The sequence below is a fragment of the Pongo pygmaeus genome, chromosome 21 (genome assembly GCF_028885625.2).
Source record: "Pongo pygmaeus isolate AG05252 chromosome 21, NHGRI_mPonPyg2-v2.0_pri, whole genome shotgun sequence".
In the NCBI taxonomy this organism is placed as follows: domain Eukaryota; kingdom Metazoa; phylum Chordata; class Mammalia; order Primates; family Hominidae; genus Pongo; species Pongo pygmaeus.
In genome coordinates, this window is record NC_072394.2 from 8505633 (window position 1) to 8533265 (window position 27633).

General features: G+C 40.9%; 1 protein-coding gene across 10 annotated transcripts in view; it reads right to left on the reverse strand.

Moving 5' to 3' along the window:
• SEL1L2 (SEL1L2 adaptor subunit of SYVN1 ubiquitin ligase) overlaps nt 1-27633 on the reverse strand; it is a 166394-nt gene that overhangs the window by 18879 nt on the left and 119882 nt on the right. For 5 of the 10 annotated variants that reach the window (XM_063659072.1, XM_054468207.2, XM_054468208.2 and 2 more), the window contains 9 exons: nt 20221-20274; nt 19704-19763; nt 19531-19612; nt 18047-18201; nt 17108-17164; nt 9617-9685; nt 8161-8238; nt 2244-2306; nt 1606-1693 (listed from right to left, as the gene is read on the reverse strand). In XM_063659072.1, the coding sequence (XP_063515142.1) occupies nt 1606-1693; nt 2244-2306; nt 8161-8238; nt 9617-9685; nt 17108-17164; nt 18047-18201; nt 19531-19612; nt 19704-19763; nt 20221-20274 (706 nt within the window). The remainder of the gene's footprint in view (nt 1-1605; nt 1694-2243; nt 2307-8160; nt 8239-9616; nt 9686-17107; nt 17165-18046; nt 18202-19530; nt 19613-19703; nt 19764-20220; nt 20275-27633) is intronic. The other 5 variants (XM_054468205.2, XM_054468204.2, XM_054468209.2 and 2 more) reach the window with 3 other exon arrangements.

The following is a 27633-nucleotide window of genomic DNA, read 5'->3' on the forward strand; positions in this document are numbered from 1 at the left end:
GAAAATGCCAGTGACCCCTAGACCGGATGTGACCTCCTTGATGATGTGGTCTGCTGCTGCCCTGGCTCCTCCTCTGACATGAAGGACTTGATGGGGATACTCAGGTGTGTTCAGATCCCCTGGTATTTGTCTTGGCCACTTCCTCTCTCACTCCCCACAGAGATTATTACAAACTTTCATGGCTTTCTGAGACCTCCTAGCCAACCACTCTACCTTTGCTCACAGAAGTCAACTTTGTACCTACTAGATCATTGAAGAAAACTTCATATTGTCTTTCCTCACTCACCTCTCTCCCCATCCCATTCCCCCATACTTAGATTCGCATCATCCTTTCCACCCTCCCTCCAGTCTTTGAGGGTGAGCAATCCTGACTATCTAACACAGTTAAAGAGGCTTCCACTGATCTGTGCCTAATCAGGTGCTAATACCACCAGCGTTTTTCAGAATCTCTTTCCATCAATTATAATTATGCTCAGGTCTCTTCATCTTAAAAGTAACTCCCTCTGGGTCCTTAGTCCCCCTGATGCTGAGTTCCTTCTCTTTCCTTCCCTTTAAGGGCATGCTGCTTGCAAGAATACTTTTATTTCTTAACTTCCTGATCTTTCATTCATGCCATTGTCATGCAGCTTCCACCCCAAGCAGTCCAATGACCTCACCCACATTCTCTGTATTGCCAAGTCTCATAGATATTTCATTCTTTCTTACTTGATTTTTGTTTTTTGGTTTTTTTGAGATGGAGTCTCACTCTGTTGCCCATGTTGGAATGCAGTGGCGTGATCTAGGCTCACTGCAACCTCCACCTCCCGGGTTCAAGCGATTTGATTCTGCCTCAGCCTCCCGAGTAGCTTGGACTACAGGCAGCCGCCACCATGCCAGGCTAATTTTTGTATTTTTAGTAGACACGGGGTTTCACCGTATTGGCCAGGCTGGTCTCGAACTCGTGATCCGCCCGCCTCAGCCTCCCAAAGTGCTAGGATTACAGGCGTGAGCCACCACGCCCGGCCTCTTACTTGTTTTTTAAACCAGGTTTCTCACTGCATTTCACAGGGGTGCCCACTCATTTACTCTTCCTTGAAAGTTCTTCCCTTGGCTCCATTAAGATCTTTTTTTTTGTTTCCTATTCCGCTGAGCCTGGCTTTCCATTCTTCTCAGTGATGTACTTCCCCTGCCTACCCTTCAATACAGCATGGAGGATCACTAGTTATCTACCACGGCCCACTGCTCTTTCCTCTCACCCTCTTGCTCCTTTCCTTTTGCAACCTTAACTACTCTTAACTAATAGCTGTGTGCTGATGCCTCTCGAACCTTCTCTGTAAGTTTGACCTTTCTCGTGAGTTTCATACGTGCTTCTGGGGATGTGCATGGGATATCGCTAGCACCTCAAACTTAACCTTGTCAAAGATGAGCTTCCTGACTCTGCACCTCCTTGTCCCGCCTCCCAACCAGTGTCCTTTTCTTTAGTCTTTTTCAAATTCTTACTTAATTTGTTGCCTAAATGTTCTGTCTAAACCACTCACACCAACCCTTTGATGTTTGTTATAAAATAAGCAGACTTAATAATGCATATATCATTCTAAATAAAGCAGCTATATTTGTGGCACTTACAGTAGTACATGAAGCCTAACTGGAACTGTGCATCGGGCCACCCTTTTTCCGCAGCTTTCTGAAAGTATATAAGTGCTTCGGCATAATTCTGCAAGATAATTACATTCTATTACTCAAAGGCACAAGTAAAACTCTGTGGAAACAATTGCCTTCCACTTCTTAAAAAGAGTATAGACAGTGCCCTATGTGATTTAGGCTAATTAAAATAGTATCAGAAACATTATATATTTTATTTCATTATTATATTAGACTCTATCAGGAAATAATGTCTCATTTTCATCATAATTATGTCTTTTTCTACATTGACAGTAAGTTTTGTTAGATATTGGGGGAAGGTCACTCAAAAGACTATGAAGATAAATTTCTCCATCAATAAAGTCCTCAGAGGATAGATGATTTCTAAGGTTACTTAGAATCTATGATTCTAAGATATAATTAGAATTACTATTCTTGTCACAAGCTTGTTCTTCAGTGTCTCTTTGGCAGAGATTTCACTGGATAATTTTATTCTCTATTATCTGATATCACAGTTTGGCAAACCAGATAATAGAGATAAATTCCTTTAAACTAATGAATGACCATGAATTTTCCCCTGTAAATTGCTACAAATAAAAAGATAATAAAATAATTTAACTTACCACGGGAACTCCTTTTCCATAAAAGTAAAGAAGACCAAGCCCATGAAGGCCAATTGCATTGCCCTAGAAGAGTTTTATAAAGCCAAGTAAAGTCCCAGAAGAATTCATGATAAGGAAAATTACTGCAAAATTTTTCAAAATATTTGACATGCACCCAGTAGGAGATTAATCAAGGCAGTTGGCCGGTTATTCTGACCCACTCTAGTTCCTCCTTTTATACTTTCATAAACCTTCTGGCTAGAAAAGGGAAGAGGGAAACAAAAGTCAAATCTTTCCTCCATTCTTGTATTCAACACTTATTTAGGACTTGTTTTGTGTATGATTCCATAGTAGGCACTGGGCAGAGGTAGCAGGTGAAAGGTAAAAGATGAAGAAGCCATAATCCCTGCCTTAGAGAGTTCACACGCTAGGGGGCTCTGAGCCATATCAAAGGGGAGGGGCAGGTCAGACCTCTTAGAGTCCTGTCAAATGTGGTAAGTCCTAAAGTTGAAATAGATTGAGGCTGGGCATGGTGGCTCACGCCTGTAATCCCAGCACTTAGGGAGGCCAAGGTGGGCGGATCACCTGAGGTCAGGAGTTCGAGACCAGCCTGGCCAACATGGTGAAACCCTGTCTCTACTAAAAATGTAAAAATTAGCTGGATGTGGTGGCACACACCTGTAATCCCAGCTACTTGGGAAGCTGAGGCAGGAGAATCGCTTGAACCCATGGAGCGGAGGTTGCAGTGAGCCGAGATTGTGCCACTTCACTCCAGCCTGGGCGAAACAGCAAAACTCCATCTCAAAAAAAAAAAAAAAAAAAAAAAAAAAAAAAGAAAGAAAAGAAAAAAGAAATAGATTGAGAGTGTTGCAGACACCTGGAAGAGGGACACTCTATTGCCTGATTTAGACTAGGAACTGAAGGAGATCAAGTTGTCAGGGGTGGTGACATTTGAGCTAGGTCTTAAAGGATGTGTAGGAGTTTTCCAGAAGGGAGAAGTCTATCCAGACACTTGTTACCTACTCAGGTCTAAGGAGGTTGACGTAAATGGCCTAATCACATTTTAGAGACTCTGTGGATTTCAATCCAGCCACTACAGATAGTAAAGCATCGTTGGTATATTTCTTTATTCAAATTTATTGCTTATAACATCCCCGATGTTTCCTTTTCCACTTGATGCTAAATTAATTACCATTTATTTTCTGATTAATATTCGGAATACTCTAAGGAAGGGAGTATTTATTTAGCACATTTAGTATTCAGCAAATGTTCAAATATATTGATATTTAGCATATCAATTTTGGATGAAGAGTGAACCTTGAAAGTGACTTCCTCAAGGAGAAAACTCCTTTTTCTTTGCATCTCCTATCACACATTTCACCCTCTAGCGACTACAGTAAGAAACCATGATTGACCACCTGACTTTCTTTCTTTTTTTTTTTTTTTGAGACAGAGTCTCACTCTGTTGCCCAGGCTGGAGTGCAGTGAGGTGATCTCGGCTCACTGCAACCTCTGCTTCCCTGGTTCAAACTATTCTCCTGCCTCAGCCTCCTTAGTAACTGGGATTACAGGTGCGCGCCACCATGCCCAGCTGATTTTTTATATTTTTAATAGAGATGGGGTTTCATCATGTTGGCCAGGCAGTTGTCAAACTCCTAGCCTCAAGTGATCCGCCCATCTCAGCTTCCCAAAGTGCTGGGATTACAGGCGTGAGCCACCGCACCCTGCCAACCAACTGACTTTGATTCAGCAGATCTGTAGGTATGTTTCACAGGTTTCCAGTATTTCTGCAGGAACTTACGTTCTAATAAAAAGCTCTCCAAATTTCTTCTTACCACCTACATTTAGTTATTGTAGATGCAGCCGGAGTAATCCTCAGTAACACAGGGATAGCACATAAATAGAGAAGGTATATTTCAAAAGTGGTTTCAAGACTCCAAATTTTGAGCCTATCATATGAAATGATCTGCTATTGTAAGAGTTCTTAAGGACAGTCCATCTGTATTTAAAACAGGTGATATAACTCTGCTCTCTTCTTCCCTCTTCTCTCCTGGCCACATCTCCTGTGGTTCTTGGAGTCTTGAGTTGCTCTGCTCTGGAAGTAGTAAGGCTCAGTGTGATGGATGTGGCAAAGTCTAGTGAGTCTGTCTTCTTCTAATTAGCCTCGTTTAGATGTCATCTTGAATTGTAGTTCCTATAATCCCCATGCATCATGGGAGAGACCTGGTGGGAGGTAATTGAATCATGGGGGCGGTTACCCCCGTGCTGCTGTTCTTGTGATAGTGAGTGAGTTCTCATGAGATCTGATGGCTTTATAAGGGGCTTTTCCCTTTTTTGCTCGGCACTTCTCCTTGCTGCCGCCATGTGAAGAAGGACGTGGTTGCTTTCCCTTCTGCCATGATTGTACATTTTCTGAGGCCTCCCCAGCAATGCTGAACTGTGAGCCAATTAAATCTCTTTCCTTTATAAATTACCCAGTCTTGGGTATGTCTTTATTAGCAATGTGAGAACAGACTAATACAGAAGAGAAGGAAACAGATATGAAAGGAGGGAAGGAAGAAGGGAGAGAGAAAGGAGAAAGGTTAGAATAGCAGGGACAAATTACTTTCTCCTCTAAGGGAGTCCCTGGGACCCCAGGGACTCAGTGAATTACCCATCACTGTTTAAGGCCCAGTGTACCTATTTAGAACTTCTCAGGCAAAGACTGGCCAGTTCAGACACCTGCAGGAACCATGCCAGTGATATAAGAAATAAAATATGCCAGGTAGTGGAGACAGTGGTGCAGATGGAGACACGTGGAGTCCCTGCCCTGTGTGAAGGCAGCGGCAGCTCTCAGTTCCTCTGCTCCAGCTGGTTGGTGCCACATGGAATGGCAGTCCTGTTTCATCAGCGTTTGCCATTTTCTTTTTTCTTTTTTTTTTTTTTTGAGACAGACGCTTGCTCTATCACCCATGCTGGAGTGCTGTGGAGTGATCTCAGCTCACTGCAACCTTTGCCTGCTGGGTTTAAGTGAGTTTCATGCCTCAGCCTCCCAAGTAGCTGGGATTACAGGCATGCACTCCCATGCCCGGCTAATTTTGTACTTTCTGTAGATACGGGGTTTCACCATATTGACCAGGCTGGTCTTGAACTCCTGACCTCAAGTGATCCACCAGCCTCAGCCTCCCAAAGTGCTGGGATTTACAGGTGTGAGCCACCATGCCTAGCTAGTTTTTGCCATTTTCAAGAAAAGCTAGATGTTTAGATTTGGATGTGAATTTTACTCATTTATATGTATTTATTTATTTATTTATTTATTTATTATTATTATTATTTTTTTTGAGACAGAGTTTGCTGTGTTGCCAGGCTGGAGTGCAGTGGCATGATCTCAGCTCACTACAACCTCTGCCTCCTGGGTTTAAGCGATTCTCCTGCCTCAGCCTCCTGAGTAGCTGGGACTACAGGCACGTGCCACCATGCCCAGCTAATTTTTATATTTTTAGTAGAGATGGGGCTTCACCATGTTGGCCAGGATGGTCTCGATCTCTTGACCTGGTGATCTGCCCGCCTCAGCCTCCCAAAGTGTTGGGACCATGCCTGGCCAGTTTACTGATTTTTAAAACTCTTTCTGGGCCAGAAAAACCATATGTATAGCCAACCCCTGCAGTATACACCTGCTGTTTTAGGGTGTAATGCTCTTGCTTAGGTTAACTGACATGAAGCCAGGGAGCAGATAGGCATTTCTTTGGCAAATACTTAATAAACCCCTGCTCTGGACCCCTTTATTTAATAACCCCCTGGCAGGACCTTTGCCCTCCTCTAGTTGAGGACACATGGCCTTTGGGCAGGAGGGGAGAAGCCACAGGTAGGAAGCAGTTACATCCCAGCAGCAGGAGTGAACACAGGTAAGCTCAGAACAGGAAAGAGACCATGTGAGCCAGCAAGGGCAGGGGCAGCTCTGTGGGTGGAGGGAGGACTGGGCTCCGCTCTGGGAATGAGTAGGACTTAGAATAAGAGACTCTGGGAAGGGGAGGCAGATGACAAAAGTATGGAGATGGGGACGGGCCTGACATGCTCAGGGCGCAAGAGAGAACTGAAGGAATGTGGTCCAACATGGCACAATGTCACATACAGTCACTGTGCTTGTTTCTAAGTAAATAAGACAAAAGAGGTTGTAAAATCTGTAGCTCTGTGTCATGGTGTTGATATCATTTAAAAACAAATTTAGAAAGCAGTTTTTAAAAAAGTAGTAAGAGTGAGAAATCTAATAAATTGTTCAGGCACTGATCAAGAAGTATGTGGCCATCTCCACCTAATGCCATTTAGAATAATTGCCTTAATTGTAAGTTCAGATTTCCTTTGTAAAGGAAAGCAGCTCGGGTTCAGCGCACCAGAGACCCAGATCACTGCTGGTTGGTTCCACAACCCCGAATAGCTTGGAATCTGAGTTAATTTACACTCCCACCTCCCTGGCATTATTCTTATGGGCTGACAAATCAGTGTTATTTGCCAGATGATAAGAGATTTTCCTTGTTACTCCTTTTCAGTCTGCTCTTCCTTGTCATCCTAATCTAATGGTACTTCAGATAACTGCCTTTCTGAGCAACAATTCCATATAAATTACAAGGGAGAGGAGCCGAGTACTAGCCTTCTCAGTAATTTACACCACAATAGCAGCAGCTCCGAGGTGCTAGTCACTTATAAATAGGCTCCTAAAGCAGTGTGTGGGTTTTTAAAAACTGAGAACGGTTGAAATGATTCCTGGTTTGAGCACATCTTTACTGCCAGTGTTCCAGTATGCAACTGTAAGACAACAAAATGCTTCCTACAGTGCAGGGTTAGAAAGTTTACCAAGGCCATTCGCCAAGAGCAGGCCAATGGGTGTTGGATGAGGGCATTTTTTATGCATGAAAGGGATTCCAAGGAGTCTACTAAGTCTTATCTGACAGATACCAGCCTCACGGACCCTAGGAGCAGAGACAAAGACTTCGATGCAGGAGGCATATTATACCATTTCGATGGTCCCTCATACAGCTAATTCATTCTGTCTGGGATGTGCTTCGAAGTTCACTCTACCTTACTGGCCCCAGACTGCAAAAGATAATAGGGCACTTACTGTGTGCCAGGCACTGCTTTAAGTACTTCACAATATGAAGCACAGCCTCGTGAGCAGCTGGGACTACAGGTATGTGCCAGCATGCCTGGCTAATTTTTGTATTTTTTGTAGAGATGGGGTTTCACCATGTTGCGCAGGCTGGTCTCAAACTCCTGAGCTCAAGCAATCTGCCTGTTTCAGCCTCCCAAAGTGTTGGGATTACAAGCGTGAGCCACTGTGCCTGGCAGGCAAATACTCTTATATTCCCATTTTACAGATGGGGAAATTGAGGCACAGAGAGGCTAAGTAACTTGCCCATGTTCACACAGCTAGTCAGTTTTAGGGCTGGCATTCAAGCCAGGGATTCTGTCTCCAGATCCCTATTCTCAGTCGCCTTGCCCTGGCCTCCTCCCTGACAAGCTCCCGCCTGGGCCAGAGGGAGCTCTGGCCTTTGGATGAGATGAGACTGGAGAAAACTGGACATTCCTACGATGTCTTTGTCTTGAACTTTCTGCAGTTATTGATTGGGTTTTCCCTTCCTCTGTTTTCATCTCTTTTGTTTCCTGTTCCTAAGCTAGATGGCCTCATCTACTGCATAAGGGAGAGGGGAAAGCTGAACTTCTGTCTGGCCTCCTCCTGGCCTCTGCTAGGGCAGCACAAGCCACTGCCATGTTTCATTTTCCAGGAAGACAAGTTGTAGCTTCCCTTACTCCCATCACCAATATTATACTTCTCCAGGACACAAAACTCCTTACAGGCCCATTATCTGGGCTTGGGACTTTGAAGTCAATTCTTTTGCACCAGTCTGCATGTAATAAAAGCAATTTGTGTGTATGTGTTTACAGCAGTGCATTGAGGACATACCTTACTGGCTGCCATGGAAAAGTACTTGAAGGCAGTAGCGTTATTTTGTGGCGCAGCAGCATTCCCCTCTAAATACATCTAGGAAGAAAAATGAAAAGAGGATAGATAAAACAAAATAATTTGAGAGTAATGCAAATATTTTAAAATAAAATAGAGACAACAGTGGTACAACATATTGAATGTAGTAAATGCCACCGAATTGTATATTTTAGAGTGGTCAATTTTGTGTTATTTATGTATTTACATTTTACCTCAATTTAAAACAACAAGAGAAAGTAAGAGTACCATTTATTATAGACTTCTGGAGTGACCCTGCCTGAGGGCAAAGAAATGGACCCTGTTTGCATTTTCTCTCTCTCTTTTTTTTTGCATCTACATTTACTGTATGTTGCACTTAGGAAGCAGGACATTCGTTCCTATGGTTACTAATGCAAATCGGCTGCAGGGAGCCAAGGGTGGCACACGGGGGAGTGAATAGTCTTTGAAGGAGACGGAAGAACATGCCTTTCCAGAGGAACCCTCCACCAGGCTACTCTGCAGCCACAGGAGGCCTCCCATCAGAGGTGGCATAAGGATAGCTCTGGTCAGCCTGGAGCTGATTCACACTCCAGCAGTAGAGGAGAGAAGGGCCTAATTGGGCTGAGACCTGTACCGGTCTCCAACGCTCAACCAACCTGGATCTCCTCTTACATATTGGGGAGTGGGATGGTCATAGGCTCATAGCTACGCTCAGAGGAGGAGCCCTTGGCCAGGTGCACATTTTTATTTTTTATTTTTGGAGACGGAGTCTCCCTCTGTTGCCCAGGTTGGAGAGCAGTGGCACGATCTCAGCTCACTGCACCCTCTGCCTCCCAGGTTCAAGTGATTCTCCTGCCTCAGCCTCCCAAGTAGCTGGGATTACAGGCACCTGCCACCACGCCCAGCTAATTTTTGTAGTTTTAGTAGAGATGGGGGTTTCACCATGTTGGCCAGGCTGGTGTTGAACTCCTGACCTCAAACAATCCAGCTGCCTCAGCCTCCCAAAGTGCTGGGATTACAGGCGTGAGCCACCGCGCCCAGCTGAGGTGCACTTTTAAGGCTGCCTTTGGTGCCCCAGATAAAGGCTGCTGTTATATGGGGCTTCTTCCCAAACTGTCACCTCAAGAATACCACCCTCGGGTTGCAGCCAGATGCCCCACTTAGCTGCTTCTGTGAAGAGGCCTGCTGCCCTGTCCCTCTACAATGGGTTCAATGAGCTGGTATCATTAATTTGTTAGATTTTTAATTTTTAAATTTAAATTTTAATTATTTTGAGATGAGGGTCTTGCCGTGTTGCCCAGGCTGGTCGCCTGTGCTCAAGTGATCTTCCCACCTCAACTTCCCAAGTAGCTGGGACAACAGGCACACGCTGCTATGCCCAGTTTAATTTCTTAGGTTTTTAATAAATGAAAACAATGAATCAAGATGAAGCATGTACCTTTCCTATAAATGCCATGGCATTTGCACTCCCGGCCTTTGCTGCCTTTAAGAAGTAGTGTAATGCTTTCTGGAGAGAAAAGGAATAGTGTTATTGCTAGTCACAAAATAAATCCTTCAAAATAGCTTTTTGAACCAAACTTTATTCAATATGCATTCAAAAAATATCTATGGTTCTTGCCACTGAGCTTAAAAAAAATCTGTGAAATGCCCATTTTGTTCAAGGCACTATTCCAACCAAATGCATTTTCAGCCATAACCTGAGGAGTGGGAGAGTGTCTATATCTCTTTCTTACATATAATTTTATAACATGAAGACTTGCTTCTTACATTTGGAAAGCCACGATGGGAATGTAGCTTTGTAGGGAGAGAGAATCCCAGCTGTGAAGCTAAATAGTCCATTATTTTGAAAAGCAGACTTCTCTGTTGACACTGTGTACTTAATGAGGTTTTACTGTGGTTGGCAGAATTGGATACACAGTATCCTAATGTTTGTAGGCAGAGTAAGACCAGACACACTTGGCCGGCTGCTGAGATCAGGTCTTTATGCAGAAGTGAGCTTTGAGACAATTCCTTCTGACTCAAATTGAAGGAGGCCAGTAAAGCCTCTGATTTTGTCTAGGTCGTTACATTAAATGAAGCACTCTGTCTAGAACACATAAGGGCTGACCTTGTCCCTTGCTGCCACACTCCCTAGGCCTCATCTCAACCTTCCGGAAAGCCCCTCCTCGGAAACCATATAGAGCAATAAAAGAAATCAGCCTCAAGACTGTGGTATGAAACCACTCTTTTTTTTTTTTTTCAAGACGGAGTCTCACTGTCGCCCAGGCTGGAGTGCAGTGGCACGATCTCAGCTCACTGCAACCTCCGTCTTCTGGGTTCAAGTGATTCTCCTGCCTCAGCCTCCCAAGTAGCTGGGATTATAGGCGCCCCCCACAATGCCCAGCTATGAAGCCACTTTTTAAAGTGTCTTGTTAGGATACGACCCTTCTGCTCTTTAAAAAGTCTCGATCAGGTTGATGTGCAAAGACGTTCCTTCTCAAAGAGAAGAGAATGTTTAAGGAAGAACTGCTGGTAGTTATTTTACATGGAAGTTTGCTGTAGGAATATTGCTAACTTCTTTGTGGGCATAAGTACAAATGCTGCCACAGTTGAACCTCATGGCGTCATGCATCCATTCATCCATCCAGCTCTTCCAATCTTCATTTACCCTTTCAAAAACTTGACTGAAGCCTGCTATATATAGGATAGTATGTTACGTATTATAGATGATTCATAGATAAACAGAAACATGATTCCTACATTTGCTCCCTAGCAATGTTCCTGAGAAAGAAAATATATATAAACAGCAGTGAGATAGTAGGTAATATGTGGTATAAAAGAAACTCCGTAAGGAATTAGAAGGGAATAGAATAAAAGACATTGTATCCAGTTCTCCAATAAGTGTTTTGCAAACTTTTTCTTACCTAATCTTCACAATAGCACAATCAGAGGGTATTATTAATATCTGATCTTATTACCAACATGTTGGAGTCATGCTGTTAGTACTAGAGATCAATAAGCAGCTCACCACTCTGTCTCCACAGTATACAGAAGAGGGCTAAAATGATCGAGGCCTCATGAAAGATGGTGACAAGTCACCAGTACAGAGGCTAGGGGAAGAACCTGAGCAAAGGAATGGGGATGGGAGTGGCCAAGATGTGTTCAGAAAATAGTGATTACTTCAGTGTGGCTGAAATAGAACATTCAAAAGCTAAGACTTGCAAAAATAAGATGGCGCCATTACTATAAACAGTCTTGAATACTAGGCTAAGGATTTTATTTTTTTTAATTAAAAAAAATTTTTTGAGACAGAGTCTTGCTGGACCCAGGCTGGAGTGTAGTGGTATGATCTTGGCTCACTGCAACCTCCACCTCCTGGATTCAAGCGATTCTCCTGCCTCAGCTTCCTGAGTAGCTGGGACTACAGATGCGTGACCATGACAACTGGCTCATTTTTGTATTTTTAGTAGAGATGGGGTTTTGCCATGTTTGCCAGTCTGATCTTGAACTCCTGACCTCAGGTGATCCTCCTGTTTCGGCCTTCCATAGTGCTGGGATTACAGGTGTGAGCCACCACACCTGGCCGTAAGGATTTGATTTTATTTTAAAAGAAAAAATAGAAAATAGAAGCCACTGAAGATCTATAAATGTTAGGGAATCCTGAAGATAAAATGCCTGGAATCATCTAAGTGTCAGCTGGAGAGGAGAAAGTTATAGCGATGTACAAGTTACTAAATGAGAGAACACTAATATCAAAAATAAAAGTGTATCTCATGAATCTCTCTACTGAGCCATGACCAAAATATGTCCCCAGGTAACTGTATAAATTACACAAATCACATTATCTCCTGGGCTTGGTTTCCTTATTCAGATTCTCCTCCTCTGTGCTCTCACGGCACCTCATCCTGTCCGTATTGTGGCATTCATCCATTGATTTCATTATCAACTTATTTTGTCTCCTCTAATGTTAAATCCTCTGTACTTAGCATAGTGTGGGCTATATGTTAGGCACCAGGAAATGTTTCAGAAATGAATAAATGAATGAATGTCTATCCATCTCTAAAACAAGGCAGCTGGACTTTAATCTTTATGGGCTCTTCTAGCTCTAGTATTATGATTCTGTAAAATCATTTTCAAAGTCCAGTTTAGTAATTTGGCTTTCAAATATCTTGTAATAGAGACTTCTGAAAAAAGTTTCATTCTGGGAAATCAGTGAAATTTTAAAAGAAAGTAACCTGTTCTCCAGAAGCAAATATAAATCCTGGAGTTTTCCCCACCGTTAAATATAATGATTTGATAAAGACCTAAAGGAATTGAGACTCTGTCTCATACACTGCTCCACTGTCATGGCTTACTTAGCATGTCATTCCCTTTCTTTTTTTCATTTTTAAATTCACATGTCCTTAATACTATTGCTTCAATTATATAAACCTTTATTAAACACCATGTGAAAATACCACCAAGCAAGCTACCTTGATGGATATACACGAGCCAACCTGAGTTCTTGCTCTCGAAGAGTTAAGATCAAGTATTCATCCATCCATCCATCCATCCTTCCTTCCTTCAAATATTAACTGAGCACCCATCATCATATTTCACTGATTCTAAGATGTACATCTCCTCCCACCTCACTTCCATCAGGACATATTATAATATATATTGGTAGGTTTTTTTTTCTTCCTCAGAACATAAAATACCTGTGTGTCTTACAATTGATGGTGCCTTAGTATGAAATATAGTATGCCCCAGGTATTACACTAAGTAAGTAAAGTTTTATTATTTGAACCCATATCTCTCTTTTTAAAAAATGAACATGGTTTTTCATTGGCTCTAAGAAAATCTGTAGTTTAACCAGTTTGTAACATCTCCCCTAGAATGAAATGCCAAGAAAATGTATTGTTCTAAAAACATTTATGAATACATATGTATTTTTTTGAGATGGAGTCTCACTCTGTCTCCAGGCTGGAGGGCAGTTGCACAATCTCAGCTCACTGTTACCTCTGCCTCCCAGATTCAAGTGATTCTCCTGCCTCAGCCTCCTGAGTAGCTGGGACTACAGGCGTGCACCACCATACCCAGCTAATTTTTGTATTTTTAGTAGAGACAGGGTTTCACCATGTTGGCCAAGATGGTCTCAATCTCTTGACCTCATGATCCGCCCACCTCAGCTTCCCAAAGTGCTGGGATTACAGGCGTGAGCCACCGTGCCCGGCCTGAGTACTTCTTTCATCTCTTGCTCTGTAGAACATCCTGAGAAAAGATGGTATTAGCTCTTTTTTAAAATTTTTAAATGGGTGGTAGGATAGACAAAGCAGTTGCCCTTACAAATTTGATATTATTCCTCTGCTAGGTTTAATTTAATTATGCTTTATCCATTTTAATAATATTCACCCAAACATCCCGCTTTCCTAATGCAATTTATTCTGAGCCTGCATATATTTAGAAATGCAAATAAAATTAAAATCTATGTGTAGAAAATTCAAGATAATGTAATCAAGAATTGCATATACAATATTTTTCAATAATTAAGAATTTGGTCAGGGAGAAGGTAAAAATGTTTTCTGTGATGACAACTCATGAGAGAGATTAGTTCAACCAAACAGTGAGGAAGGAAAAGAAAGGCAAGCTAGTCATTTCCAGGTATTTTGAAATTTAATTTTCTGAGCAGTGGACTGGAGCATCATATTTAAAGAGAGTCTTATACTAATAATTCTCTTTGGTGGACTGAAATATTAGCATACTGGCTCAAGTGGTGGTCTTCAGGCTGAGGACTGTAGTTAAAAATAAGGTATTGTATATTTCAAAATAACTAGAAGAGAGGATTTTGAATGTTCTCACCCCAAAGAAATGACAAGTATTTGTGGTGATGGATTTGCAAATTACCCTGGTTTGATCATTACATAATGTATACACTACATTTGCATACATATGTATATATTACATAATGAATATATTATGTAATGATCAAAACATCACATTGTATCCCATAAATATGTACAATTATTATGAGTCAATTAAAAAAGAAAATAAAATAAAAAGAAAAGAAAAGAAAACGTTATCCTGTCTGAGGAGGAGAGACTTGGAAAGATGAGAAGTGAGGCATGAAAAGAGCTGCAGTAATAGCCTTTTGGAAACTGGATTTATCTTTGTATATTCCCTCTCCCTTATGTATCTCCCCTGCCATTCCAAGTTGATTCTGGCGCAGCTACACTATGGTATGTTGCAAGAATGACCACAGTACTTTGCAGCTCTGCCCATTGAGAGGAGAAGCCCATTTCCCTACCCCTCAAGTTTGCTGGCCTTGTGATTTGCTTTGGCCAAAAGAATGTGGCAGAAGTGACTTGTCAGTTCTGAGTTCAGGCCTCAAGAGACTTCTGCTCTGGTGTTCTTAGAACCTTTGACTGCCATGTGGAAAGCTTGGGCCAGTTGGCTAGAGCATGAGACCGCATGGAGAGGGGCCCCAGTCATTTTAGCAGTCACAGATGAAGCCATCGTAAACCAGCCAGCTCTAGCTAATGTTCCAGCTAACTGCAGATGCATGAGCAAGCCCAGCTAAGATTAGCTGAGCCTGGCCCAGATCAGAATTGCTCAGCTGAGGCTAACCAAAATTGCTGACCTGCCAAAATCATGAATTAAATAAATGGTTATTATTGAAAACCACCTAAGTTTGGGACTGTTTTTTTTAAAATGCAGACAAAGATAACTGATAGATAAGTCAATTTGTCTTAAAGTTTGAGATTTCAACTGGAGTTCTCCATTCAAGTTCAGGGTCATTAGGCTGAGGGGAGAAGAAAGGACCAGCCTGTGCTTACCCCCAGAGAGTACCTGAACCACAAGGATGGTTCTGGAATTAAACTCGTCTTCTTGGGATATGTGGAAGCAGGAGGCCCAACCCACTATCAGGAAGAGCTAAAGGAAACTGAGAGATCATGTAATTTCTTCTTCTTGCTTTATAAATGAGGGAACAGATTTTAGAGGCTGTTTTTTGTTTTTTGTTTTGGCCTGGGTCAAATAAAGTTTAATGGAAAGAGCTCAGGTTTTGATTTCTGAAGGCCTGAGTTCAAATTCTGCTTCTTAAACAATCTTACTTCCCAGCTGTGAGCCTTGAAGCAATTTACTTTATGTCTCCAGCCTCTGCTTCTCATTTGTGAAACAGATGTAATAAAACGTCGTGAATGAGCCCGCAGGAGATCCTGGCTGGGCTCCTGGGTGACACTTAGCTGCCTGGCTGCTACACAACAGCTCTGGGATCCTGCAACAGCAGCCCTGGGATTGTACTTCATCCTCACCTGGAGGCAGCTACAGCTGCCATCTGGTAACCACAGTGGCTGGAGCTGACTGAAGTACCAACTTACTGGGATTTTATTGCACTGTACGAAGATTGGTTTGTCTTCCCTACAGCTGAAGCTAGGGTGCCCTCACATCCAAATTTCATGTTTATGGAAAATGAGGACGTCTTCCTAGTCACTCATTCTACGATTAACATGAGAAACTCATTGCAGGCTGAAATCTGACAGAGTAATATTATGAATCCAGATATTTCCATCTAAGAAGCTAGAACTTTGGTTATGATTAAGATGAAAGAAAATCTATGGATCTTCAACCGAGCTGTCTTGGAGTGCATATGCTTATTTAAATTCCTACCTATTTTATCACATTTTATGAAATGACTTCGACATTTACCTGATGTTTACTGGATCTCATATAAAATACAAATTATAGTACCAAAGACACATCCATCAAATAACACAAAATGAAATGCAAAGTAGTAACAGATTACTTTTTTTAGGTAATAGCCTTATAAAGTGGTTGTTTCTATCACTTAGCCATTGGGACTATGTTGAAATAGGCTACATGTTCCTTTGAGACAAGGAGCATGTGACTCCTATAAATGAAAAGAGCAGCAAAATCATCTTTAAAAAAAAAAAATCCAGTTACTTCCCAGGTCTGTGGTGATGTAGGGCCTTGAAACCACTATCAAAATCTAAGCAAGAACTCATCCCACGACCCTGGTGTCTCACAGAGGAGGATCCTGTGTAGGTCAAGGTCAAGTTCATTTGTTCATTTGCTTTTTTCTTCGCTATAAATTTGAATGGTTAATTAACTTTCATTTTTAAATTTTTTTATTTTTAGAGGGAGTCTCGCTCTGTCGCCCAGACTGTAGTGCAGTGGCATGATCTGGGCTCACTGCAACCTGTGCCTCCCAGGTGGAAGTGATTCTCCTGCCTCAGCTTCCCGAGTAGCTGAGATTACAGGCGCGTGCCACCACGCCCGGCTAATTTTCTGTAATTTTAGTAGAGACTGGGTTTCATCGTCTTCGCCAGGATGGACTCAATCTCCTGATCTCGTGATCTGCCTGCCTCAGCCTCCCAAAATGCTGGGATTACAGGCATGAGCCACCGTGCCTGGCCGGTTAATTAACCTTTTAACCTTACTGGGATAAGGTAAGGTTAAGCAAAATGATTGAAAGGAGCTTTGCAAATGTATAAGGATGTTTAATATATTTTTAATTATATTAAAAGCAGTCTGTCTTCTGATCTAGCCAAATGGGGATGAAGTTGCCTCTCAGACTCCTTAATGATGATCCCCAGGTGGACTCTGCAGCTGGCCTTGGGTGCAGGCCGGCAGGTGGGGATATTCTCTCTCCTAATCCCAGCCCAAAGTGCATGTGAGTGGGCAGAACTAGGTTCTGTTGGAACATGGATACCCCCCGCCTCGATTGCTCCTCAGAAGTCCCTTCCCCTTCGTTCTTGAAGGCAGGTGGGTAAGTGCTCCCTCTGGAGAACTTAGTTCTTCCTGAGAAGCTGGGAAGCATAGCTGACCAAGAAAGCATCAGTGGGCTTTCTGAGCAACTCTTCCACCTCTCCCTCCCCCCGCTTTCACTTCCCTGCCAGCCTCCCTCACCACTACCTTCCCCACCCCATGTGACTGGATCTTGAGATTGACTTACGTAGTAATCCTGATCTAGACCTTTCCTCCCAATTAGATGTAATTGTCCAAGAGACACCTAGGAACGATGAGTTTGGAAATGATTTTAGTAGCAGTATTACTTTAAATAAAGAAAACATTTATGTGGTGATTTTACTTTAGTATGTTGATTGTTGGACACGTTTGAAATGTCCTGAAAAAATCAGGGAAACATTCCAGACTATATCATTTATTGGGTAATTGGTTGCTGCTGGATACGTGGCTTCCTTAGTGGCTGGAAGCCGGTCTTCTGGGGTACAGAAACACCCAGGCACATAAAGCTAGGGGCCTTAGCTCTTGGCTCTCAAAGATCATGCAAATACTGTCCCATTCCCAAAAACAGAACCTTTCTGGATTGCCGTAGTTTATTCATATTAAAACCAACATTGGGGCCGGGTGCAGTGGCTCACGCCTGTAATCCCAGCACTTTGGGAGGCTGAGATGGGCAGATCACGAGGTCAGGAGATCGAGACTATCCTGGCTAACACGGTGAAACCCTGTTTCTACTAAAGATACAAAAAATTAGCCAGGCGTGGTGGTGGGCGCCTGTAGTCCCAGCTACTTGGGAGGCTGAGGAAGGAGAATGGCGTGAACCTGGGAGGCGGAGCTTGCAGTGAGCCGAGATTGTGCCACTGCACTCCAGCCCGGGCAACAGAGCGAGATTCCAACTCAAAAAAAAAAGAAATTAATTTTTAAGGAAGAAATGCAAAAAAATTGCTATTATTATGGCAACTAGTTCTCCAGTGGGCTACAGGAACTGTAAGTAGCAGGGAACAAAACAGGAGTAGGGTGAGAGAGGAGGGCGGGTCTCTCCCCATTCCTATTTAGGATGGGGCATTGTTCATCCCTCCAGGACTCAGAAAGAATTAAGCCCCTTGTAATTTTCATGTTCTAAAAACTCAGTCTCATCTGTATACATTACTTGTATCTGAACATCTCCTCTTTCTGCCAAAAATTTATAGTATTGGTATATGTCCCAATCCAAAATCTCACTGTTAGAACTCAAATTTTCAGGTCTTTCCGTTAGTCTCACTTTTTCCACTGGAACACCTTCACTTTTTTCAAATGTGTCAGCAACTGTGAATAAAAACAAGCCAGAGAATAGCTAGAAAACAGAGGCTGCAAGAGATAGCAGTCAATTTAGAGAAAACACCGTTAGCTTATAATCTTAAATTGTGCAGAAATCTGTTCAACTAATAGAGACAGAAGATTCATGAAAAATAGAAATTTTCAGATTTTTGGCCCGGCGCGGTTGCTCATGTCTGTAATCCCGGCACTTTGGGAGGCAGAGGCGGGCAAATCACTTGAGGTTAAGAGTTTGAGACCTGCCTGGCCAACATGGTGAAACCCCGTCTCTACTAAAAATACAAAAATTAGCCAGGTATGGTGGTGCATGCCTGTAATCCCAGATACCTGGGAAACTGAGGCATGAGAATCGCTTGAACCCAGGAGGCAGAGGCTGCAGTGGGCCGAGCTCGAGCCACTGCGCTCCAACATGGATGACAGAGGGATACTCTGTATCAAAAAAAAAAAAAAAAAAAGTGCAATTTTTGTTTATTAGGTTCTCTAGTTCTTCTTTGCAACCTATACAAGTATGGTATCAACTTATATCAGACTCTACTGAAGATGTTGACCAAAAAGACTCAAGGAAAGGGGATATCTTAGGAGCAGATAACTCATTCCATTCATAATTTTTTTCTGGGACTAAGACTATAATATAGGAATAATCGCTGCTCTTTAATTACTTCCTATGGATAGTCTGAAAATAAATATAAAGATAGATATGCTTGAATACACCTAACAAAGTGTGCAGTTTGAAATATATATAGTAATTCCAATTTCATTAAGCACATGAAATGATCTTGTTATATACAGCATCTTAAATTCAAAACTAGTTTTTTTCCTCCTTCTTTCTTTTCTCAGATCCTAATAGTGCCAAAGACGTGTGCTTAGACATTATTCTGATCACATTTAGACTAATGGTTGTTTGAATTGTTCTCATATGTGGTGACAGATACCTCCAATGTATACCATACATTCATTCCTTTAGGAATTTTTGGCAGTCATCCCATATTCTAAATGTTATATTTAGGGAAACTGCTTAATATTTATTGGTGCTACATTCAAATTCTCAGTAAGGAAAGAACATCACAAAGGCAAGTAAAACAGAATTGTTTGGGGATACATATTAACAAAAATAAAAAATGAGTATAGTCTTTTAAAACTATTTGGAAAGTAACTATTAAGGAAACAGAAACTGTATTATATTAAAAGAATTATATTATAACATATTAAAAATATACACTTGATATTTTCATGAGTTTATATCAATTGAACTGTTATTGATTTATTTTTCTAATTCCTTGGCAACTGTTTATTTTAAAATAAATTATGTGGATTACTTACTATAATCTGCCACTTTCTTGTAATAACTTAGGGCAACTTCACAATTCTGTAGAACATTGATTCCCGACAAATATCTGTACCCCTAAAACACAGACAGATGCATTCTTAATATTCAAGACAATGCTGTATTTATGGCATACAAATTTGGTCCCAAGAATATTTTGTTTACAAACCAAAATCATCTGGGACATCATGTTTCCTCCAGCACTTCCAAAGGTGTAATATGTCAGTGCCTAAAGTAAAAACAAACAAACAAAAAACCCCACAAACCAGGTTGGCCATTTAAATTTGAAACTCAAACCAACTATTCCATTTTTATTCCTAGCCCCACAATGACCCATTGAGTTACTCCAAAATAAATTTCAAATTTCACTCTCCTTTGTAAAGATGGTTGCCATTTATTAGGGGTTTACTAATCTCTGGACTCTGTGATAAGGGCATTGTATAAGATATTTCATTTAATCATCATAATTTCCTTATGAAGCAGATATTATCTATCTTCAATGAAGAGGCTGACTCATGAGGCTTTAAGAAACTTATGGCATAAGAACACTAAATTTCTTTGACTATTAAGTTGGTGCTTTCAACTACCACACTAGAGTGAGCCCCTTTACTTAATGAGTAGATTTCATTCAATGTCTCTTTTAAAGAAATCAATTTTGTTCCAGAATAAAACAGAATGACCTTTACCTTAGCTTGATCATATTCCATTCCTATTCCATAAGAAGACAAAAATCCTAATGCCTAAAGCACAAAAGAAAAAACAAAATTTAATAAATCAATTTATTTCCTAATTATCTATATGGATAAGGGATATCTTAAATGTCTGCTTCATAATAATTTGCATTGTTAATTTCTTTCTTTCTCTCTCTCTTTTTTTTTTTTTTTTTTGAGACAGAGTCTCACTCTGTTGCCCAGGCTGAAGTGCAGTGGCAAGATCTCGGCTCACTGCAATCTCCGCCTCCAGGGTTCAAGGGATTCTCCTGCCTCAGTCTCCCAAGTAGCTGGGACTACAGGCGCCAGCCACCACACCCGGCTATTTTTTTGTTTTTGGTATTTTTAGTAGAGATGGGGCTTCACTGTGTTGGCCAGGATGGTCTTGATCTCCTGACCTCGTGATCTGCCCGCCTCAGCATCCCAAAGTGCTGGGATTACAGACGTGAGCCACCGTGCCCAGCCTCTTTCTTTTCTTTTTTTTTTTTTTTGAGATGAAGTTTCAGTCTTGTTACCCAGGCTGGAGTGCAATGGTGCAGTCTCAGCCTACTGCAACTTCCACCTCCTGGGTTCAAGTGATTTTTCCTGCCTCAGCTGCCCAAGTAGCTGAGATTACAGGTGCCCACCACCACACTGGCTAATTTTTGTATTTTTAGTAGAGATGGGGTTTCACCATGTTGGCCAGGCTGATCTCAGCTGACCAGATGGGGTTTCACCTAAGGCCAGGCTGACCTCAAGTGATCCACCTGCCTCAGCTTCCCAAAGTGCTGGGATTACAGGCGTGAGCCACCACGCCTGGCCATTGTTAATTTATTTCTTATACCATAACAGCACCCTTTTACATTTTTATTAAGGCTGTAGGAATGTGGGAAAGCTCACAATAGTGGGAGGTTTGTGTAATATATGTGAATATAGGCTAATTCTTACTGTGCTTTAGTATAAATTATAGCAATAAAACCAAGGGCCGTTATATACTCTCCTCTCTTGGAAATGAAATATTTTTCCTTCAATATTTAAAACATTTAGGCCAGGTGCGGTGGCTCACGCCTGTAATCCCAGCACTTTGGGAGGCCGAGGTGGGTGGATCACGAGGTCAGGAGATCGAGAACATCCTGGCTAACACGGTGAAACCCCGTCTCTACTAAAAATACAAAAAATTAGCCGGGTGTGGTGGTGGGGGCCTGTAGTCCCAGCTGCTCAGGAGGCTGAGGCAGGAGAATGGCATGAACCCGGGAGGTGGAGCTTGCAGTGAGCTGAGATCGCGCCACTGCACTCCAGCCTGGGTGACAGAGTGAGACTCTGTCTCAAAAAAAACAAAAAGCAAAAAAATCCCATTTAGATTTGGATACTTTTCTTCACATTATTTTTAACGTGATGGATGTAAAATATTCAAACAATAACAAATATACTGAATAAAAAAATGAAAGGCTGAGCACAGAGCAAGATGATGGAATAGGAAGCCTCGGACTGCATTCCCTCACAGGGACAATGATTTAATTATAAATGACCAAAAAGCCTTTCTGAGAACTCCAGAAACCAGTTAAGAAGTCATAGAACAGCAGGCAAGCTCAAAGCCAAGAATAGTCTATGAAACAGGTAAGAAAAGCCATTTAATTTCATCCATGATCCCTCCTCCCTCAAGCCAGCACAGCTTGGTGCTTTCAGGAGAAAAAGCCCAACTGACAGTTTCTACCTTGGGCGGGAAAGAGAAGAAAGGAACACATGACTTTTCAGGGGGCTGTTCCAGTGACTGTTTTTTTTCCTCACCTAACTCACAGTGCTGACAGAACCAGTATATTTTCCATCCCTAGGGGCTACTGAGAACAAAAGAGCTCAATGGCTTACTGCAGTGCCAGAGAACTTGCAGTACCACAGACAGAAGGAGTAAGAGATTATAAACTCCTGGAAAGGAAAAAAAAAGCTGGCAAACCACTCTAATTGGGAAATTACTTACACAAGCCCAGAGAAGATGCATCCCCAGAAAAGTTTCAAGAAGCTTTCAGAATTTTTAACTGTGCTGATTGGTGAAGGCCTTTCACATATGAAGCTAGTCTATTAAGACTAGGAGAGATAGCTGTTTTTTCAAGTGCACAAATCGTAGCAAAATAATAATAACAACAACAACAACAATAAGGCACACCAGGAAACAGGAAAAGATGGTTCTATGAAAGGAGCAAAATCTCCTGAAATCAACCTTAAAGAAACACCAAATAATGAATTACCTAACAAATAATTTAGAATAATCATCTTGAAGAAGCTCAATGAACCATAAGAGAATACAGAACACAAAACCTGGAAAATGATGCATGAATACAATGAGAATATCAATAAAAAGAAACTATTAAAAAAATAGAAATTCTGAAGTTGAAGAATACAATATCTGAATTTTAGAAATGCACTAAAGGAATTCAATAATAGAGTTGATGAAACTGAAGAATCAGCAAACTTGAACATAGGTCATTTGAAATTATTGAGTTAGAGGAACAAAAAGAAAAAGGAATGAAGAAAAGTAAAGAAAGCCTAAGGGACTTATGGGATACCATCAAGTGGAACAATATATACATTATGAGAGTCTCAGAAGAAGAAGAGAGAGAAAGAGACAGAGAGGATATTTGAAGATTAAATGATTGAAAACTCACAAATCTGAGGAAGGAAATAGGCATCTAAATTCAAGAAGCTCAAAGGATTCCAAGTGAGATGAACCCGAAGAGCCCCAAACCAAGACATATTACAATCAAGTTTTCAAAAGTCAATGGCAAAGAATGTTGAAAACAGCAAGAGAAAAGCCACTGGTCACATAAAAGGAAGTCCCTGTAACATTATCAGCAGATTTCTCAGCAGAAACATTACAGACTAGAAGAGGATGGGATAATATATTCAAAATGCTGAAAGAAAAAGCTGTCCAGGCCAGGTGCGGTGGTGCACACCTGTAATCCCAGCACTTTGGGAGGCCGAGGTGGGTGGATCACAAGGTCAAGAGATTGAGACCCTCCTGGCCAACATGGTGAAACCCTGTCTCTACTAAAAATACAAAAATTAGCTGGGCATGGTGGCACATGCCTGTATTCCCAGCTACTTGGGAGGCTGAGGCAGGAGAATCACTTGAACCCAGGAGGTGGAGGTTGCAGTGAGCCAAGATCATGCCACTGCACTCTAGCCTGGTGACAGAGCAAGACTCCATCAAAAAAAAAAAAAAAGAAAAGAAAAAGCTGTCCACCAAAAACACTATATTTGGTAAAAGTGTCCTTCAAAAATGAGAGAAGAATAAAGCCCTTCCCAGACAAACAAACGCTGAGGGAGTTTATCATCACTAGACCTGCTTTGAAGGAATTGCTAAAGGAAGTCCTATAAGTTGAAAAGAAAGGACTCTAGAACTCTAGAAAGCAACACAAAAGCATATGAAATTATAAAGCTCTATGAAAAGGTATATATGTAGACAAATACAGAATCCTGTAGTATTGTAATGGTGGTGCATAAATCAATTCTGGTATATAATTTAAAAGACAAAACATAGAAATAATTATAACTATAAAACTACATTTAATGTATATAAAATAGTAAAAAGATGTAATTTGTGAAGTTGATAACATACAGTGGTGGGGATATATAAATGACTTGAGATTTTGTGTGTCATTGACATTAAGTCATTATCAGTTTAATATAGATTTAAGTATAAGATATTTTAGCCATCCACGGTGGCTCATGCCTGTAATCCCAGCACTTTGGGAGGCCGAGGTGAATGGATCACCTGAGGTCAGGAGCTTAAAATCAGCCTGGCCAACATGGTGAAACGCCATCTCTACAAAAATATGAAAATTAGCCAGGTATGATGGCAGGCACCTGTAATCCCAGCTACTTGGGAGACTGAGGCAGGAGAATTGCTTGAACCTGAGAGGTGGAAGTTGCAGTGAGCTGAGATCGCACCATTGCACTCCAGCCTGGGCAACAGAATGAGACTGCATCTCAAAAAACGAAAAAAGTATAAGATATTTTATAAATTCTTCATTGTAATCACAAAGAAAATGTGCATTGAAGATGCACAAAGAAAATGAAAAAGGAATCAAAGCACACCACCAAAACAAAAACAAACACACAGAACTAAAAACAAAGGAATGCAGTAAAAGAGGAAAAGAAGGACAAAATAACTACAAGACGTACAGAAAAAAATAACAAAACAGCAATAGTGATTCCTTCCCTATCAGTGATTGCTTTAGATGTAAATGGATTAAACTTCCCAATAAAAAGATATAGAGTGACTGAATGAATAAGAAAACAAGTTTCAGCTATACACTGTCTATAGGAGATTCACATTAGTATAAGGACACACGTAGGCTGAACATTAAAGGATAGAAAAAGATATTCCGTGTGTCAAATTATGCCCCTGCTTAACAGACAAGATGGACTCCCTGTGGCTGAAAAGCTGAAAGCAGAACCAAGAGTTATATGGCAGGGTGAAGAAATGGTCACACTTTCTGTGTCCTTGGAAAGCATTATAAAACCTGTTTTTCCACAACCAAGTCAAAGAACAATTCCTGAAAATAACTGCAGCTAGAAATTCCTCAATTGACCCCAACGGACCACCTGGTGCCTCCCAACTGAACACCTGGAACCAGCTAATTAAGACAGACTGGTGAAATGGTCATTTAATCAAGACTCTGTTCCCCACTCCCTTGATTCCCCTCCCCTGCCCTGTGTTTTTGGCCTTTATAATCTCTAACTTTCCAACTCCCACCTCAGGTCACACTTTGATTTTGCACTGAAGGCTGCATCTCTCCAATCTGCAGATTGCTTTTAGAAAATAAAGTTCCCCCTTTTCCTCCACAGAACTCATTGATCTTTTGTTAACACAGGCAAATGGTAACCAAAAAAGAGCCAGAATAGCCCTACTTATATCAGAGAAAACTGACTTTAAGCCAAAAATTGTCCTAAGAGACAAAGAAGAACATTATATAATGATAAAAGGTTCACTTCATTAGAAAGATGTTACAAGTATAAATACATATGCATCTAAGAGCAAAGCATCCAACCATATGAAGAAAATATTGACAGAACTGAAGGAAGAAAAAGAAAGTAACGCAATAGTAGATTTCAATACTCCACATTCAATATTAAATAGAACAATCAGATAGAAGATCAGTAACAAAAGACCTTATTGTATTTACACAATAAGATCCATTACAGACCAGTTGGACCAAACAGACATATGCGGAACATTCTACTTTACAGGAGCAAAAGTATACATTCTTCTCAAGGGCTCACAAAAACAGTCTCCAAGATAGATCATATTTTGGGACAGAAAACAAGTCTCAACAAATTTAAGAATATGTAAATCATACCGAATATATTTTCCAAACCCAATGGAATGAAACTAGAAATCAACAGCAAAAGGAAAACAAAAAACTTCACAAATATGTGGAAACAAAATGACATATTCTTGAGCAACCAATGAGTCAAAGAAGAAATCACAAGGGAAATTAGAAAATATCTTGAGAAAAATGAAAACAAACAACAAAACACACCAAAACTTAGCATCCCATAAGATGCTAAGAGGGAAGTTTAGAGCAGTATATAATATAAAATGCATTACTAAAGAAGATCTCAAATAAACAACCTAACTTTATACCTCAAAGAATTAAAAAAAGAACAAACCAGACCCAAAGTTAGCAGAAGAAAGGAAGTACCAAAGATTAGAGTAGAAATAAAAGAGACTAGAAAGCCAATACCAAGAAGTCAACAAAACTAAATGTTAGGTTTTTAAAAAATATCAACAGAAGTCTGGCCAGGTGCAGTGGCTCATGCCTGTAATCTCAGCACTTTGGGAGGCCAAGGTGGGTGGATCACCTGAGGTCAAGAGTTCGAGACTAAGCTGGCCAAAATGGCAAAACCCCGTCTTTAATAAAAATACAAAAATTAGCCAAGCATGGTGGCAGGCACCTGTAATCCCAGCTATTGGGGAGGCTGAGGCAGGAGAATCATTTGAACCCAGGAGGTGGAGGTTGCTCTAAGCAGAGGTCACACCACTGCACTCCAGCCTGGGCAACAGAGCAAGACTTTGGCTCACAAATCAAAACAAACAAACAAAAAATCAACAAAATTTGCAAACCTTTAGCTAGATCAACAAGACAATAGAGAAGACTCAACAAAATTCAGAAGTGAAAGAGGAGACATTACAAATGATGCCACAGTAATAAAAAGGATCATACTGTTACGAACAATTATGCACCAACAAACTGGATAACTTAAAACAAATGGATGAATTGCTGGAAAAATACAACCTACCAATACTGAGTTCTGAAGAAATAGCAGATCTGAACGACTTGTAACTAGTTAATAGATTGAATCAGTAATCAGAAACCTCCCAACAAAGAAAAGCCCAGGACCAAATGGCTTCACTAGAGAATTCTACCAAAAATTTAAGAAGAATTAACAGAAATCCTTCACATTTTCCAAACTTTCTATGAGGCCAGCATTACCCTGATTCCAAAACTAGACAAGGACACTACAAGAAAACCATAGACCAATATACCTGAATATTGATGCCAAAATCCTCAACAAAATACTAGCAAACTGAATTAATGGCACATTAAAAGGATTATACACCATAACCAAGAGGAACTTACTCCTGAAATACAAGAATGTTTCAACATATAAAAGTCAATCAGGCTGGAGCAGTGGCTCACGCCTGTAATCTCAGCACTTTAGGAGGCCTAAGTGGGCAGATTGCTTGAGCTCATGAGTTTGAGACCAGCCTGGCCAACATGGCAAAACCTTGTCTCTATAAAAAATATGAAAATTAGCTGGGCATGGTGGTGCGTGCCTGTATTCTCAGCTACTTGGGAGGCTGTGGTAGGAGGATGAATTGAGCCAAGGAGGTGGAGGTTGCAGTGAGCCAAGATCACGCCACTGCACTGCACTCCAGCCTGGGGAATAGAGCCAGATCTTGTGTTAAAAAAAAAAAAAGCCAATTACCATAATACAACACATTAACTGAATGGAGGACAAAAGCCATTGATGGATAAAAAATATTTGAAAAATTCAACATGCTTTTGTGAGAAAAACACTCAACAAACAAGAACTAGAAGGAAATTGCCTCAACATAATAAAAGGCCATATATAAAAGCTTACAGCTTACATCATACCCAATGGTAAAAAACTGAATGCTTTCTAAGATCAGGATCAAGGCAAAGATGCCCACTTTTGCTATTCCATTCAGCATAGTCATGGAAGTCCTAGCCAGAGCAATTAGGCAATAAAAAGAAATAAAAGTTATCCAAATTGGAAAGGAAGAAGTAAAATTATCTCTATTCCCAGATAACATGATCTCACACGTAGAATTCCTAAAGATTAGACACACACACACAAACTGTTAAAACTAATAAATGGACCAGG